Raw genomic sequence first — 15,208 nt, forward strand, 5'->3', positions numbered from 1 at the left:
TTTAAAAAGTTTAGACATCTTTACGTCTAAACCCCTCTCCAAGCTTGCAGCCCTGGCTTCATCTTCCTGCCCTTCGGATTCTGTGACTGCCTCTCTCCTGAGAGGGTGCTGAGGGCGCGGTTCCACGGCAGCTGTGTGCAGTCTGACCTCAGGCTGCCGCAGTTCCTCCCTCCTTCACCTGAAATAAGCCCATTTGTCTGCCTGGATGTCGCCCACCATTTGGGTGAGCTGGCTGCTGGTGCGAAGGAGAGAACAGAGCTACTGCAACCTGGTTTTAAGTTGGTCTGAGAATGCATTTGCTGGGGCGGGGGGGGGGAAGAAAAGTTGGTTGCTGCTCTAAGTCCTCCAAGCAATGTAGGGCCGCACACCGTCTGCCTGGTGCCAGGTCTGACACCGAACTGGTGCTGCAGCAACCCTTCTGCTCAAACCCCTGCCAGGTAGGAGCAGGGCTATGTAGGTGCAGGAGGACTGGAACAGCAGTTAGATCTTGAGTGCTGCAAGGTGCTGAACGCCTCAAACCTCTCGGTATTGCTGGAGTGTTCAAGGGCTTCAAAGGAGTCTCTAGCCTGGCCTTGTTTGGCCCCTCCAATCTTTATTTCCCTCTGAGTAGTACAGTTAAAAAGCCTATTCTTGCACAAAGGCAGCAGGAGGGGGAAATACTGGTTTTAAGCTGCTTTTCCTCTGGTAGGAAAGTCCTCTAACCCTCTTTCCACATACCGTTTAGCTGTGGTATCTTAAATATGTCTGTCTCGTACTGTAGGCACAACGAAGTTATGAAGTGGGTTTGTAGTTCAGAACCGTGCAAGCTTAAAATCAGAAGAACCTTGTTGTGGCTTTCAGCAATGCCCTGCTTACCTGGCATGCCCCCCTCTGCCACCACACTGAGACGAGCTTGGCAGGGTATGCTCATCAGCATGACCATCTTCTGTACGGTCTTTCCTTGCGACAGTGAATTTTGACGTTTCCTCATGCCATGTGCATGCTTAGTGCCTAGCAAGTCTGCCTTCTGTATTACACTGTGATAGCAAGGGACGCTTCCAACCTTGCTGAGTTTTGTGGTTTTTCAAGGAGAAACTGGTGTGCTGAATTTGAATCCTTTGTACTAGGAGACATGACAAATGCAGGAGATTTGCCAATGTGCTTTTGCTAATGGGTAGAACAAAGTTCTGGTGGCCTGGAAACAAGTAGTTTATTAATAGAGCGTTCCGTAAGTGAGGCCACGTCTGCTCCTGTACTGTAGAAAGGCCTGTCTGCCTTTCATAACAAAATATCAATGAACTAGAGCACACCCCAAAAAGGGAGGGAAGAGAAAGACCTGCCCTGGTTTTGGTCTCACCTCTTCCTTGTATATGATCCCGGGAAAGGCCTTTTGTTCTCTTTGATGTTTTCTCCCCATCTCTGAGCGCTCTGACGTGGCACGGTGCTCGCCTGCAAACAAAGCCAGTGTCTGTTGCTAGAAATGAGCCGAGTTGGAGCTCTGTCCTTCAACAGGAACGGGATCACTGCACTGGGATACTCAGTGCTAAGATCCAAGAGGTAGGAGGCGTAATGTGCTGTCTCATTTGCATCAGTCATGCTGTCCTTCAGGTAGCTTTACCAGAAGGGTGAGGCACAGCCTGCTAGGCTTGAGATACTGCACACCTGCCAGCAGGGGAATGCAGGGAGCAACAAGCAAGCATTTAGTGGCTTTTCTCTCATTCAACCTTAAGTTACACAATTTCTTCCCCCAGCTTGGAGTGGATAAGATGCAGCTTTAGGTATGGGTAACTCTGCATTCAGGAGGGCTCCCTTCCCCAAACCCCCTTCTCTGCTACTGCTCAGCCAGGGTGACTCCAGCCCTGGCCCCCACCTCTGCTGGGTGACTGCAAGCACGAGCCGCTGTCCGGGGCGGTGGCTGCCAGCTCTAGCTGCCGTGTTACCCACCCTCCACCAAAGCAACTGTCCTCCCAGCCCAAGGCTGAGCTCTGGAGCAGAAACTGCAGCACAGGAGATGGCTGCATCCTCGTTGATGAGAATGGGGACGAAGAGCAAGGCCCTGGGGGACCCCTTTCCCCTTCTGGATCATTTACGCTTGCAGATAAAAGCCTGAGCACCTCATTCAGGTGGACAGAATATTGTCTCTGCAACAGGAAAAAGTAAGAGCCTGGCCTGCCACACAAAGCACACTTCAACAACTGTGAAAAAGCTCTTTGCCTTTTCCAGGGAACACTTTACCTCTCTAGGCAGGTCCCTGTTCTCTGCCAGGTGTAATCTGTGCGTCCTGCCACAATGGCAGGCTGCCTCCAAGCATGCTGCTGGTTATGACTGACTGGCTCCAAGGTCGAGGTGTCTGGGAAGCTCTCGGGATTCAAGCAGTCAACAAGGTAATGGTCATTCATATTTTATTTTCTGCCTTCCACCATGATAATGTGGTACCCAAACTTTGTTTTGACAGGAGGGTCTGTATACACTGGCTTGTCCATGCTGCTCACGGGCAAGGCGAATGCTGCTTCCTGGAAAGGTCCCACCATGGAGCCTCTGGTCATCCAGCCCAAGTCTCCCTGGGGGAAGGAATCATCGGGGTTAAGCTTTGAAAATCTCACTGCGACAGTGGCTTTATCAGCAGGAGGGTGGGTGATGTGGCTGTGGGAGAGGAAACCTGTCCCAGCAGCACCTGCCTTGGCAGCATGCTCTGCTGTGAGGGAGGACAGCACACAGAGCAGAGCTCCTCACGCAGGGCACGCACTGGCTGGCTAAAGCCCTGGCAGACTTGGGCTCTGCCCTCCCCGAGCACTGACCTGCTGCCGTGTGGGGCTCATGTGCCTCAGCTCTGCTACAAAGTATTTACAGCCGAGCTACGGCACCTACCTGTGCCTTTCCCTAGCAGTTACGGTTGTCCCCAACCAGTGTTTGCCCACCCCACTGGGGAGGCTGGGGGTGCTGTGCTCGAGGGTGCTGAAAGAAGGTTTTTGAAGGCAGCCGGGGAGGACTTCCCAAGAGCAGCCACAGCGCCGCAGCAGCAGGGGGGGCTCGCAGGAGGGCGGGCTCCCCCAGGGCGGTGTGCGGCCGGGCTCCCCTCCGCTGGGAACACCCGCGGGCGCGACAGGCGCGGCACCTACCCCCTGCCTGGCTTTGTCCTCGCTGTACTGCGAGGCGACTTCGCTGAAGCGCAGGCCGGACTTCAGCTTCTCCATGGCCTCCATGGCCTTGCCGTGCTTTTCACAGAGGATGTGCCGAACCTGGGCGGGGGGGAGCGAACCGGGGCCGTGGCAGGCGTGTGCCGGGGGAGGAGGGGGAGCCCCCGCCGCCCGGCCCTCGTCGCCCCCGGGCTCACCTTCACGGCGCTGCCGCCTCCCTTCGGTCCCTGGGCTTTGCCCTCGCTGCTGCCGCTGCCACCGCCGCCGCCGCCGCCACCTGCGGACGCAGCGCCCTGAGACCGAACCGGCCCTCACCGCTCCCGGGCCCGCCACCCGCGCCCGGCCGGCCCCCTCCCCCGGCGCCGCCTGCCCCCGGTGTGGCCGGCCGCCGGCCCCGCTCACCCTTCCCCGCCTTGCCGCCGCCCTTCCCCTTGGGAGCCATGTTGCCGTCGTCAGGACGCGCCGAGGCCCCTGGGCTGCCCGCGGCGCGCCGGGCTGGGGCTGCCCCCGCCCGGCACCCGCCCGGCCGCCCCCGGCGCCGGCACCAGGACCCCGGCGCCGCCACCAGGACCCCGGGGCCGTCCCCGACACCCACCCGCGGCGGTCCACGGCACCCGCCCTGTCCATCCCCAGGACCCCGGATCGGTCCCTAGCATCCACCCAGAGCCACCCCTGGCACCCACCCAGCACCCTGGGCTGACCCAGCACCCACAGCTCTCCCCAGGACCTGCCCCACGCTGACCCCAGCACCCACCTGGAGCCGTCCCTGACACCCAGGGCTGCCCCTGGTACCCACCCAGCATCCTGGGCTGACCCCAGCACCCATCCCACCTGCCCCCAGGACCCCACGCCACCCCTGGCACCCACCTTAGCCTATCCCCAGCACCCACCCCGGGCTGTCCCCGACACCCTGCAGTGTCCTTGCGCTCCCCCAGAGCCCCTGGGGACACACGAGTGCGTGGCAGACGCTGTGAGAGGCCCCGCGCTTGCCAGCATCACCCCCAGCCACCCGGGGGGCGTCCGGGGGTGCCCGTCCCCCCGCTCCCAGCACCCTTCCCCGGGGCTGCGGCCCCCCTCGGCAGCCCCAAGAACCAGCACGCAGAGGCAGCCATCAGCAGGGAGCAGTTTACCAAGCTGGCGAGATTTAAAAGTACAACATTCAGAAGTACGCACCGTGGCGGGACCAGGGGCTGCCGCCGCCGCCGGCCGGGCTCCCCCAGGGACCACGAGCTGCTTTTCCCACAGTGAAGCAGCCGCAGAATCGGTCCCGTATCCGCGGCCGGAGGGAGGAGGAAGCAAGCGGCCGGGGACGAGCTTCAGCCCGGGGCTGGCCGGCTCCGCTGGGAAGAGCCCACTCCTCCAGCCAAGGAGGCTCTCCGTCCCACATCCCGACCCCCAGCTCAGCAGCCAGGATTCACCCCGGCCCTCCCAGGCGTTTCTCACCCGGTAGCGGATGACCGCTTTCGCTGCCGGCCATGCTGGGTTTTTGCAGGGGTGTCCCCCCCGTGCTTGTCCCCAGCCCGCTCTGCCGGCTGCCGTCCCTCGGCCACCGCCTCCACCACCACCGGTTTCCTGAGCAGTCATGTGCAAAATGTACTCGTCCCCAGAGCTTCCCTCTCCCGTCCCCACCGCGCCAGCACCCTGCCACCGGCCTGGGAGCAGCGGGAGGGCTGGGTGCCGTGGGATGGAGACGAAGCATGGAAATTTGTTAGAGCTTTTTCTTTTTTTTTTTTTCCTGAGTTTCTCAGCCTGGATCTTAATTACAGGCTTAAATCTGCAACCCCGGGAGAGGGAAGGGAGCAATGTGCAAGTAATAGGAGGGAAGGGAGGGGGAACCAACCACGAGTGGAGCTGCTTTTAGGGTCAAATCCAGCACGGGCTTGTGGATGCAGGTGTTTGCAGAGGGCTGTGCTCCCCAGTGGCCCAGGCGATGTGCAGAGCTCCTGGGAGGGGGGAGAAGAGACCCGCCCCCAGACCAGCCCTGACCCCTTGGAGGGGCAGCTGTAGTGCTGCTGTGGTGCCTTCCTTTCCCCACTGCCACCCGGGCCCAGCCGCATCGCTCTCCCCCACATGCAGGAGGGCTGGGGCACATGGAGCTTCCAGAAATGTTATCAAGAAATAAAGCAGAAATTTGTCAGCCCTAGTCTGGGCCTTTCTCTCTTGCTACAGGCACACATTTCCTCCCAGTCCTGCCCTCCTCCCGAGCTCTGCCCTGGCCCCAGCGGCTGTCCCTGCCCCGCTGCCCCTTGCCGTGGCCTGTCGCAGACAGCTGGGGCTCCCAGGAAGAAGTAGCTGGGGGTGAGGGGGACGAATCCCACCCTGCGCCTTCCGTTGTGCCCCAGGGAAGGGCTGGCACCCCAGCCGGGGATGTGCAAACCTCCCCTTTGGCAGGGCTGGGCGACGCAGCCGTGCCAGCGCTGCGTCCCCTGCGCCGCCGTGGAACGTGCCACCTCCTCGCAGCACCCACGCGGGCAGCCTCGCGGCTGGGCGGCCAGGCACGCACCGCGTGGGGCCCGCTGCTCGCCTCGGCAGCGCGTCCCGGCCCACGGGACACTCGGGAACACAAGCCCGGCTGGCTCGGGGACCTGCGTGTGCCAGACGGACGGTGGCACTGCCAACAGCGCTCCCTGCACAGCAGCAGGGTGCAGCCCCTGCTTTGCCAGTGGTGCTGGCACGCATCCCGCTCGGCCTCGCTCAGCTCCCCTGCAGGCACGGGCGGAGCAGTGGGTACCCCAGGAGGGACCCCGGGAGTCACCGGGTTTGACCAACAGCTCGGCAGCAGCCTAGGACCTCCAGCGGCTGACACGGCAGATGTTTGCAGGAGGTGCTGTCGCAGGGTGCTTCGGTGCAAGAGGCAGAGCTGGGGAAGGGCTTCCCCGGGCAGCACTGGCCTGCTGCAGCCCTTCCTTCCCGCGGCAGCAGGGCCGCCCGCACCCCTCGCCACCCGAAGTCGACAGCCTGGTGCAGGACCCGCTCACGCGGGGAGACTGGCGGGGAGCGGGGAGGCTGGCGGACTGCCGCGGGTGGTGCGGCCGGCGGGGCAAGGCTCCCCCGGGCTGGCAGCGGAGGCGACCCTGGGGTTTGCTTTTGGACCGAGAGCTGAGGAGCTCTGAAATGCAGCATTTTGGGGGCTTTCGAGGGGCTGGGTTTTGGCTTCAGGTCATCGCGCTGGCTGCGGATGCTGGGGTGCCTGTTCCCCGTGTGGCGGGGAGGATGCTCAGGACGACGAGGGGGAACTGCTTATGGATCTTCCAAAACAACCTCAATTCCTGACGGCCCCCTTATGTCTTCCCAAAGTACATCTCTGTGTATCCATCCGAACTCCAACCCGGGATCTTTGCCTGGGAAACTCAAGGTACAATGTCAAATAAAAGAGAATAAAACATCATCACCACTGTGCATTAGAAAAGCCATTTAAAGTACCACATGCCGAAGTGACCAAACAGTTTCAAGCTAGCTGCGCTGCGGGCGCCGAGCGATGCCGGGGGCTGCAGTCCCGCTCTGCTTCCCGAGCAGGCACCTTCGGTGCTGGGAGCCGGCTCAGCCGGGGACGGTCCCAGCCGCCGTGCCACCTCTTCCCTCCTGGAAAGGGCCCAGCTCCGCCAGAGACACGGGGGCTTGGGCTCCAAACGCTGCCACTCTGCCGGCGGCTCTCCAAGGAAGAAACAAAAGCAGAAGAAAACCCCCGGTGGGACACATGGACTCACCCGGGGAGCCAGGACAGCCCTTCCGCAGCAATACTCCCTCTGCAGCCATCTCCAGCCCTTCATGGCCAGAAGGGACCATGCAAGGTTAGGGCTGGCTTTTGGGGCTGTTTGCACCATCTAGCTCAGGGGCAAACTCCATCATGACCCTCCGAGCCAGCGGGTTTGTGGTCTTGAGCAGTTCGGCAGCAGATGGCCGGGTACCAGGGCTGGTTTTGCTGCTCTTCTTCTGGAGCAGGGCTTTAAAGTCTTCGTTCCTGCTGGAAGACTTCCCAGTGCTGCCCGCTGCTGCTGGGCACTCGCCGGTTGGGGAGCCCGAAGTCTTTACGGGCGAGTGGGAGTTGGGCCGGCTGCCAAAGGTGTCACCAGGCTCCTTCCGCCCCAAGACCTTCCTCTTCGACCTGGGCATCAAAGAGACATGCGGTAGGAGCAGCTCCGGGAGGGACCTGCCACCGCTCTGGATGGGGCGAGGTCCTACAGCAAGAGGCACGACGCCTGCCAGGCTGCGGCTCTCTGGGGCAAGAAGACAACCCGTGTATGGCAGGCGATGGACCTGGCTACTGGCAAACGCTCTCCTGACAGCTAGGTCCAACTTGCCCTGAGGCTGATGGAGCAGTGGACGCCCCCCACAAGCTGGAAAACCAGCCTGGCCACAGGCTCAGGGTGCTAAACTCCAAAGCGCTGGAGGCAGCAACAGCCGAGCTGTTCCCAGCTGTGAACATCGGCCCCGGTGTGGAAAATCTAAGGTGTCATGGCCGGGGGGACAGTGTGCCTGGCCCTGTGACCATGGCAGGATGCAGGAGGGGCGGGGGGCTGTGCCCACCCAGTGCCACACACCAGCCCTACCTGTGGATCACGGTGAAGAGGTCCTCTGTGGTGCGGGACGTCACGAACACATCGTCATCCTCCTCTGCGATGGAGTCGGCTGTCTTGTCGCTGGCAAAGCTCTTCTCCTCCATGCTGGCCTCCGCCGAGCTGCCTGTGGATGGGGAGAAGCAGCCATGAACCGCCCTGTGTGGGCACAGGGGTGCCCCCTGTCCCTGGGGTGAAACCCGCCACAGGAGCAGGGGGACCCTCACCTTGCTCCCAGGCAGGGTCACCAGCTTGTGCTGTGCCCAGGGCCTCTGGGGACGGCAGGTCCTCGGCGTCGGGGTTGCAGCAGGTGGGGTCAACGTCCAGAGTGATGATGGGGCTGGGGGTGGGCACCTGGTCCCCCACGCCAGCTCCCAGCTGCGCCGGGGCCGGGGCGAGCGGCAGGTAGAGCACGCTGGGTTTTTTGGGCACTGGTGGTGGCACCTTGGCCTTCCTCCGCTCCCTCTCTGCGGCACCGCTCCGCTCCAGCCGTGGCTCGTCGTCCAGGCTGTCCTGCGAGAGCCGCCGGGGTCCTGCCGGGGTGAGGGGCGAGGGGAGCTCCCCCGGACCCCTCCTCAGCTCCCCTTTCCGCAGCACCACGAAGCCGTCCTGCAGCTGCCCCTTCTCTTTGGTGGCAGCGCCCGGTGGGGACGTGGGTGACAGCGGACCCTCCTCCCGCAGAGCTGGGGGCTTGGGCAGGATGGTTGGGGGCCGCTTGGCCAGCGGCGGCTTCTCTGCCACGGGAGGCTTCACCTTCCTCTCTGGCGCCAGGCAGGGACCACGTGCCGGCTCCTCGGTGTGCTCCGCGCCGTCGGCGTTGTCCTCCGGCTCCGAGCGGCTGATGGAGCGGAGGCGGACGGAGCGGAGGTCGGACTGCGTGACCACCGGCATGATGGGCGTGATGGGGCTGGTCTTCTGGGCCAGCTTGGTGCCGAAGGTGGAGTCGGAGTGGTGCCGGCTGACCTTCGTCTTCCCCTTCAGGGAGATCTTCAGCCCCGAGAGGTCGAGGTGGGCAGGCGGCGTGAGCGGCAGGTCGAAGGACAGTCTGGATTTGGGGCTCCTCTCCATGGGGGACGTGGGGGGCAGCGAGGATTTCCTCTCAGGGACCAGCGGCCTCACCCGAACCTGGTGCGGGGAGTGCCCGAGGATGGCGGAGGTGGGAATGGTGGGAGTCGGGGTCTCCGACTGGCTGGAGTACCCGCTGGATGGGGACATCAGCCCTGTGGGCCTGCCTGGGGAGGAGGTCTTGAGGTCGGCCTCGGTGGAGAGCTGGGAGGGTGTCGTGGCCCTGGAGACGGAGGGGGACGTGAGGGACTCGGAGCTGCCCCGTGCCTTGGCGCACTCGATGGCCGTGGTCCCTGTGGCTGTGCTCGAGCTGGAGAGGGACCGGTAGGGATCGCCAGCCTTCCAGTCTGTGAGATGCCACTGATGGGGGGCAGCCGTGCCGTCGGGCTCCCTCCCCACGCTCCCTTGGGGGTCTGCATGCACCAGCCGGTGGCCCTGGGGCTCCGGCGGGATGCACAGGCTCTTGGGTCGCTGCTCCTTGGGCAGCACTGAGCCAGGCCCTGCGTCGTCGTCCTGCCCCTCTTTAATCAGAGAGACGCTGCGTGTGGGTGGCGAGGGCTTCTTCTTTGCCTTCTTGAGGGAGATGCTCTTGGAGCGCTGCCGCCGCTGCCCCTCCTGCTCCAGCCCCAGGGAGACGTTGTCAGTGCTGGTGCTGCCCTCGGAGCTGGCGCTGGGGTAGCCCAGGGCGTAGTTGGCGCTGCCCCGCCGCGTGTCGGCGTACATGATGTCCACGGAGCAGAGGGACCCCGAGTCGGTGGGCACCGACAGCGACCGCTCGCGGAACCGGCACCCTGCCCGCTCCACCTCCAGCCGCACCGGCTCTGCCGCCGGCTCTGGCTCCTCTTGGCTTCCCGGCAAGAAGTTCACCTTGGCTTCTCGGCCGTCGCACCTCTGGCCGCCCCCGGAGGTGGGGGGGGACTCGAGCACCGTGCCGGAGAAGGAGCCGGGCCCGTTGCTGCCCACATGCTCCTCCGTGGCGATGAAGAAGGAGGCGGTGGTGGCGGGCGAGCCTGGGCTGGGCGATGGGCTGGAGCCGCCTGGCGAGGTGCAGGTGGGCCCCTTGCCCTGGGCAGCGGTGGGGCTGGGGGGGCTCGTGTAGCCCAGGCCACTCCAGGGCGAGGGGAAGGGGGTGCCCTGCGGCCCGTTGCAGGTGGCGGCGCAGGGGGTGGCCGCGTTGTCCATGGCAGCGGGCGGCTGGCAGCAGCGAGCCCCGAGGTCGCTGAAGGTCTTCCTCAGTGGGGCAGAGAGGGGCTGGTGGGGGCTGATCTCCTGGGGCGTCTTCCCCCCGCTCGCGGCCTCAGGCACGAAGCTGCAGGAGAGGGACTCGGCGATGGGCGCGCGTGTGTTGAATGTGGGGCCGTTGGCACCTCCTGCAAGGAAAGACACAGCCCGGGTGAGCATCACCCTGCTTCGCTCTGCCAGCGCGTGGGTGGCACGGTCCTGCCGCGTGCGCCACAGGGTCAGGATTGGTGGCACCCCGTGTGCCATGGGGCCTGGACTGGTGCCACCCCATGAGCCACGGGGCCAGGACTGGTGCCGCTCCATCTGCCACGGGGTCAGGAATGGTGCCACTCCGTCTGCCACGGGGCCAGGACTGGTGCCACCCCATGAGCCATGGGGCCAGGACTGGTGCCACTCCGTCTGCCACGGAGCCAGGACTGGTGTCACCTGTGGCTGTTCTCTGGGGCTGCATCTCTGCCCCGGCGTGAATTGGACCTGGGCAGATTGGAGGGGACAGGTCGACACCCTCTTACCAGATCACAGATGCTTTCCTTCCCCCTGTACTGGTGTGGCCATAACCCAAGTGGGGACAGTCCCTGGCCAGTGTTAACCCTCAAGCCTGGGATCTGTTGGCTGAGGTGTGCCATGGACAACTTAGCCATGGCAGGAGTCTCTGTCCATGGCGACCAAAGTGCTGCCCCGACGCTGCCCCGTGGTGGGGACACAGATGGAGGCAGAGTAAGGCATCACCAGCCAGGTCTGGGAGGGACGCAATGGCTCACAGTGCCACCTCCTCTCAGAACAGCTGGGACGGGGAAGGACCTGGGGAGCCTGCCCAGAGCCCACCCAGCAGACCAGGGTGCTCAAAGCTGCAGTGACTTGAGGTCTGACCGTCTCCAGGGGAGGAGTCGTGACAACTTTTTGGAGGTTTGGCCACTGTCATGGGGAAAAACGTTCCTCCTGCCCAGTGACAATTCCCCCTGGTGCAGCTGGTGCCATGGCTTCTCCTCCTCCTGTCCCTACCTGCCTCCAAGAAGAGGCTGGCTCTGGTTGCTCCACGCCTTCCATAGGGGAGGGCGCAACAAGGCCCCCGAGCCGGGATGGCTGCTGTCCCCATGGGGTCCAACACCAGTCTGCGGCTGCGCCGAGTGCTGCAGGCACCCTCAGCCGTGCGAGCATCCTCGGCACACCGGTGCAGACCAGTTCGCCAGCCCTGGCAAAGACCCAGGCAGGGTGTGTGCCCCGCAGCCCCGGCACCCTGCGCGCGAGGTCTGCCCGCGGCCGGGGCGGGTGGGCACGGGGCAGGGGCTGCCGGAGATGAGGCTGGCTGACTAAGAAAAATTTTGGTGGCCTTCCTGCCTGTAAGTGTGCAGGACCCCGACTTGGGGTGAAGGGCTGTCCCCCATGCCACGCCAGCCCCAGGGCCAGCCCAGTGTCACCAGCCTGCCCAGCACCTCGGTGTCCCAGCAGGGAGTAGATCCAGCATGGTGGCCTTTACCTCCCCAAGGCCAGGGCATCCCTGGGGAGCCCGTCTGTGCCCAGGCTGGCTGCCAGCCCCCGGCGTGGCTCTGCCCACCGTCAGGGCAGCTCCGGCAGGTGCCAGCCCTGCCCAGGCGCCGCTGGGGCACAAAAGTGGCTGCGCGGTTCTTGCCGTCACCTTGGTCTCGCAGGGACAGGTTAGGGAATCCGATAATGGTCCGTCTACGCCGCAGGGTGGACTTGGGGTTCATCGCGGTCTCTGTGTTAAACAGGGAGTGACGAGCACTCGCGTGCCTAGCAAAGTGCTGCCCTGTAGCCAAAACAAACACGCTGTACGTGGTGGTGCCAGGAGGGGCTGCCAGGGCGAGGGCTTGGCCCCCTCCGTTGCCGTGTGTCGCCCGGGTGTCCCCCAGCCTGGGATGGCGACAGCGGGCAGGAGCATGGGATGGCAGGAGGGCGGTGAGCCATGGGGGTGAGCCACGTGGGAGATGGAGGCACGGCGGGCGCTGCGGCAAGACGGAGATGCTGCAGATGGAGGTGGGATGCACGGACAGCTGTGGAGACCGGTCCCGGTCTGTGTGACAGGCTCTGCCTGTGATGGTGGGGCCAGACCTTGCACTGCTGGGCTTTGTTGTTAATGGGGCCAGCGACGCTGAGCCAGACTGGGGACATGGACATGAGGAGAGGGACCAGCGTGGTCCCAGCACAACTCTCCATGGTGGAGGAAAAGGGCCAAACGATGTCTTTTGCCTTCAGAGGTGCATCCTGCTCAGCTGCCAGGCCCAGGCTCCTACCTGGGAGCAGAGCGTGGCGCTCGTGCCTGCAAGGACCAGGCAGGACCACACTGCTGGGAGCTGCAGCCCCGCAAGGATGGATGGATGGATGGATGGATGGATGGACAGGCGAGACAGGCTGGCCACATGGAGCATGGCGAGAGCCAAGGTGACAACAGAACCGGCTGGATGGGCAGCACGGCAGAAACAAGAGACCAGACGGTGGTGTGGCTGGTGGATCAGACGCACAAAGTTGCGGATGGCAGGAGAGATGGATGGGAATGACAGATGCCAGCGTGGCCCTGCTGTCCCCTGCTCTGCCTCCGGCGCCCGCCTGGCCCGCGGGGACACAGGCTCACAGCCCCAGCACCCCCTCCCACCGCCGCGCACCCCGCCGCAGCCAGACGCCGGGGCGCATCCTCGCCTGCACCCCGCAGCCTCCCCCCGGTGCCAGCTCAGTGCTGGCGCTGCCTCTCGCGCCTCTCCCCCCGCGCCGTGCCGCAGGGGTGCTGCCCTACCCGAGACATTGATGGGGACGATGTTGGTTTGGATGGAGCAGGACTGATGCCACTGCTTCTCCTCCACGGTGGGCAGGGGGAAGGCCCTGCTCCAGGCTGGCTGCTTGTCCGGGCTGGTGGGGAGGCTCAGGGAGGCGTCAGGCGGCCGAGCGCTGACCGCGGTCGTGCCCGCACTCTCCTCTTCGGTTGCTCGCCGGCTCGGGGGCTGCGGGGGGAAAGGCATGTGACCCACCAAAGGGATGAGGGTGGGACACAAACGGCTTCCCCGCCCAGCCTTGCTGCCACTCCGGCCGCGCCAACCCCTCTCCTCCGGGCGATGCTGGGGCTGTGCTGCCCTGCCCCGCCACCCCGGCACTCACCATAAGCACGAACTCGAGGCGCTTGGCAGGCGGGGGTCGGGGTGACGGCTCGGGGGGGGTGTCGGGGGGCAGGTGACCGGCGGCACGGAAGGTCTGCCCGGTGACCCTGCTCTCGGCGTACTGCTCCTCATACTCCTCTGCAAGAGAAACGGTGCCTGGGACCCTGCTCCAGCTGCCGGCTGGGGGTGAAAGCGTTTCCCCTGGGGCAGGAGGAACACAGAGGCTTGTGTGTCTGTCCCGGCTGTCTGTCCCTGAGCTGGCTTGCCACCCCTGCCTGACACGGGCGGCTCAGGAGGTGAGGAAGGGAGACCCAGGGAGCAATGCCAGGGCTGGGGGAAGTCGAGGCAGTGCTGGACCCCGAGCAGCCCGCCCGGCTCCTCCCGGGGGCTGCCTGGGGTCCTGCAGGGAAGCAGAAGACTCAGTGCCTCCCCATCCTGTAATTTTTGAGCTAGTTAATGCCAGTCGTTATGGCCTGGCGGAAACCAGGTCTGCTCAGGCTGATTTAATGAGATTACAAGCCGGGGGAAGGCTGGGCTGCTGATCTAATCGATGCCTGCAAAGCATCCGAGCCAAGGCCGTGTGACGGCTTGGTTAAGAAATTGGAAGGAAACAAAATTAATGGCTACGCTGATCCGGCTAGACAGATTGGCGGCCGGGTCTCCAAGGCCCTCGTGGGCAGAACCATGCCGTGGTGGGCCTGCCGGGCGCCCGCGGCCCCGGCAGCTGGTCTTGGCCCCGGGTGCTTTGCCGCATGCAGCAATGGTTTGGGAGCAGAGATTAGAGGGGGGGCTGCTGGAGGCTGCTCCCCCCCGGGGACCCAAATCCTACGGCTTGGTGGGGTCAGAGGAGCAGCTCGGACACGTATACATGGGAGATGACCTCACTGCATGGCGGTCGTGTAGCCAGGGCAGCGCCTGTCCCGGCCACCCTCACCAGCCCGCCGCCGGCCCCTCTTGCCCTGCTACCTTGCAGCAAGCTCTGCAGGTTGAGCTGGGCCTCCTGGTGCAGCTGCTCCATGCCCGGCGGCCGCCCGGCCGCCAGGAAGACGTTCACCGGCTGCTGCCATGACAGCTTGCTGTGGGCGGCTTTCTTGCTCTCGAGGTCCAGGTTAGAGGTGGCTGCAAGCAGGAGGAAGCAGAGTGAGAGGGAGGCGGGCTGGCAGCTTCCTTGCGAGCACTGCTGCTGCCGGCCGACACCACGCCGGTGCAGCCCGCTCCTGTCCCGGGTCTCTCCAGGAACGCGGGGACTGGGATGTGGCTGTGTCCCGCCCTAGCAAAGCCACCCAGGCATGCTGCTGCTGGGTGCGACCAGACCCCATCACCTCCACCGCTGCTGCGCCGGGGGCTGGACGCCCTCCCCGCGGGCTGCCAGAGCAAGCCAGGAAGGGAGCAGGGTGAAATTGGGGAAGGAAGCAAGCCCTGTCGCCCTGGGTGACTGCCCAGCTGCTCCTGGGCGCAGGAAACACCCCACGCTCTGGTGAAGCAACCTCCAGGCTGCAGAACAGCACAAGTTGCAACCGAAAAGGAGGGCGCGAAGGGGACACGGTGCCTTTCATCACACCGGTTTCAGCATTCTCAGCAAGGTTAACGTGCCCTGCCCCATCTGTGGCTGCCCCACAAAGGTCTCCTGGGAAGGAAACCTCTGCAGGGGTGGGCCAGGCACTTGACCAGACCCTCTGAAACAACCATACTGGTGGAAAAGTCCCTGAGAGAAGGATTTGGGCTCGCTGGAGCAGTGCGGATGTGGGTTTCCTCCCCAGCACGGTTTGTGCCAGAGCCAAGGGAGTGCTGCCGCCGGCACGCTGCCTGCCGAGGGCATGCAAGCCCCAGTCCGGGCAGCGAAGGCAGAGCGCGGGTTTTTGAGCTCGTGGGTGACCAGGGTGTTACCCCCGAGGATTTAGGGCTAATCCTTCGCCAGCTCCCCCCGGTGTGGGCAGAGGGATGGCCGCTGTCAGCACCAGGTGCTGCGCAAAGTCCTGTGCCCGGTGTCACCCACCGCGCTGGGTGTCACCCCTGGGGACCAGGGTCCGATGTCCCGTCACCCTGTCTGCTAGCTGGGATGTTCCTGCTCAGCAGCCAGCGCTGCTTCATCCGCCTGGCCAGGAGCACGCACATCCCGAGC

At 64.3% G+C, this 15,208-nt stretch overlaps 2 protein-coding genes across 9 annotated transcripts in view; both read right to left on the reverse strand.

The window, feature by feature from the left end:
• Window positions 1-2,364: 2,364 nt before the first annotated feature.
• On the reverse strand, window positions 2,365-4,678 carry PIN4 (peptidylprolyl cis/trans isomerase, NIMA-interacting 4). Of its 2 annotated transcripts, none has more exons than XM_064463535.1 (4): window positions 4,290-4,678; window positions 3,314-3,393; window positions 3,099-3,218; window positions 2,365-2,540 (listed from the first exon to the last, which is right to left on the reverse strand). In XM_064463535.1, the coding sequence occupies exons 1-4, from the start codon at window positions 4,501-4,503 to the stop codon at window positions 2,382-2,384; spliced, it is 573 nt and encodes a 190-aa protein (XP_064319605.1). In that variant the 5' UTR covers window positions 4,504-4,678; the 3' UTR covers window positions 2,365-2,381. The 2 variants fall into 2 exon arrangements, with proteins under 2 accessions (XP_064319605.1, XP_064319606.1); XM_064463536.1 differs by lacking the exon at window positions 4,290-4,678 and adding an exon at window positions 3,519-3,594.
• Window positions 4,679-6,513: 1,835 nt separating this feature from the next.
• Window positions 6,514-15,208, reverse strand: part of NHSL2 (NHS like 2) — a 33,830-nt gene continuing 25,135 nt past the window's right edge. For 6 of the 7 annotated variants that reach the window (XM_064463525.1, XM_064463530.1, XM_064463526.1 and 3 more), the window contains exons 2-8: window positions 14,053-14,205; window positions 13,088-13,224; window positions 12,729-12,933; window positions 11,616-11,747; window positions 7,900-10,107; window positions 7,667-7,799; window positions 6,514-7,221 (exon numbers count right to left, since the gene is read on the reverse strand). In XM_064463525.1, coding sequence (XP_064319595.1) covers window positions 6,909-7,221; window positions 7,667-7,799; window positions 7,900-10,107; window positions 11,616-11,747; window positions 12,729-12,933; window positions 13,088-13,224; window positions 14,053-14,205 — 3,281 coding nt within the window. In that variant the 3' untranslated portion in view covers window positions 6,514-6,908. The remainder of the gene's footprint in view (window positions 7,222-7,666; window positions 7,800-7,899; window positions 10,108-11,615; window positions 11,748-12,728; window positions 12,934-13,087; window positions 13,225-14,052; window positions 14,206-15,208) is intronic. The other variant, XM_064463524.1, reaches the window with a different exon arrangement.

This window comes from Phalacrocorax carbo, chromosome 11, assembly GCF_963921805.1.
Source record: "Phalacrocorax carbo chromosome 11, bPhaCar2.1, whole genome shotgun sequence".
Lineage (NCBI taxonomy): Eukaryota > Metazoa > Chordata > Aves > Suliformes > Phalacrocoracidae > Phalacrocorax > Phalacrocorax carbo.

Excerpts from the sequence above, each read along its gene's own strand:
- PIN4 (XM_064463535.1), bottom strand. The coding sequence starts at position 4,503 with ATGTGGGACGGAGAGCCTCCTTGGCTGGAGGAGTGGGCTCTTCCCAGC. Across the intron at positions 3,394-4,289 it reads CAGCCCCTGGTCCCGCCACG|GTGGCGGCGGCGGCGGCGGT; the intron begins GTGCGTACTTCT and ends CTGCGTCCGCAG. Across the intron at positions 3,219-3,313 it reads GAGGCGGCAGCGCCGTGAAG|GTTCGGCACATCCTCTGTGA; the intron begins GTGAGCCCGGGG and ends CCCCCCGCCCAG.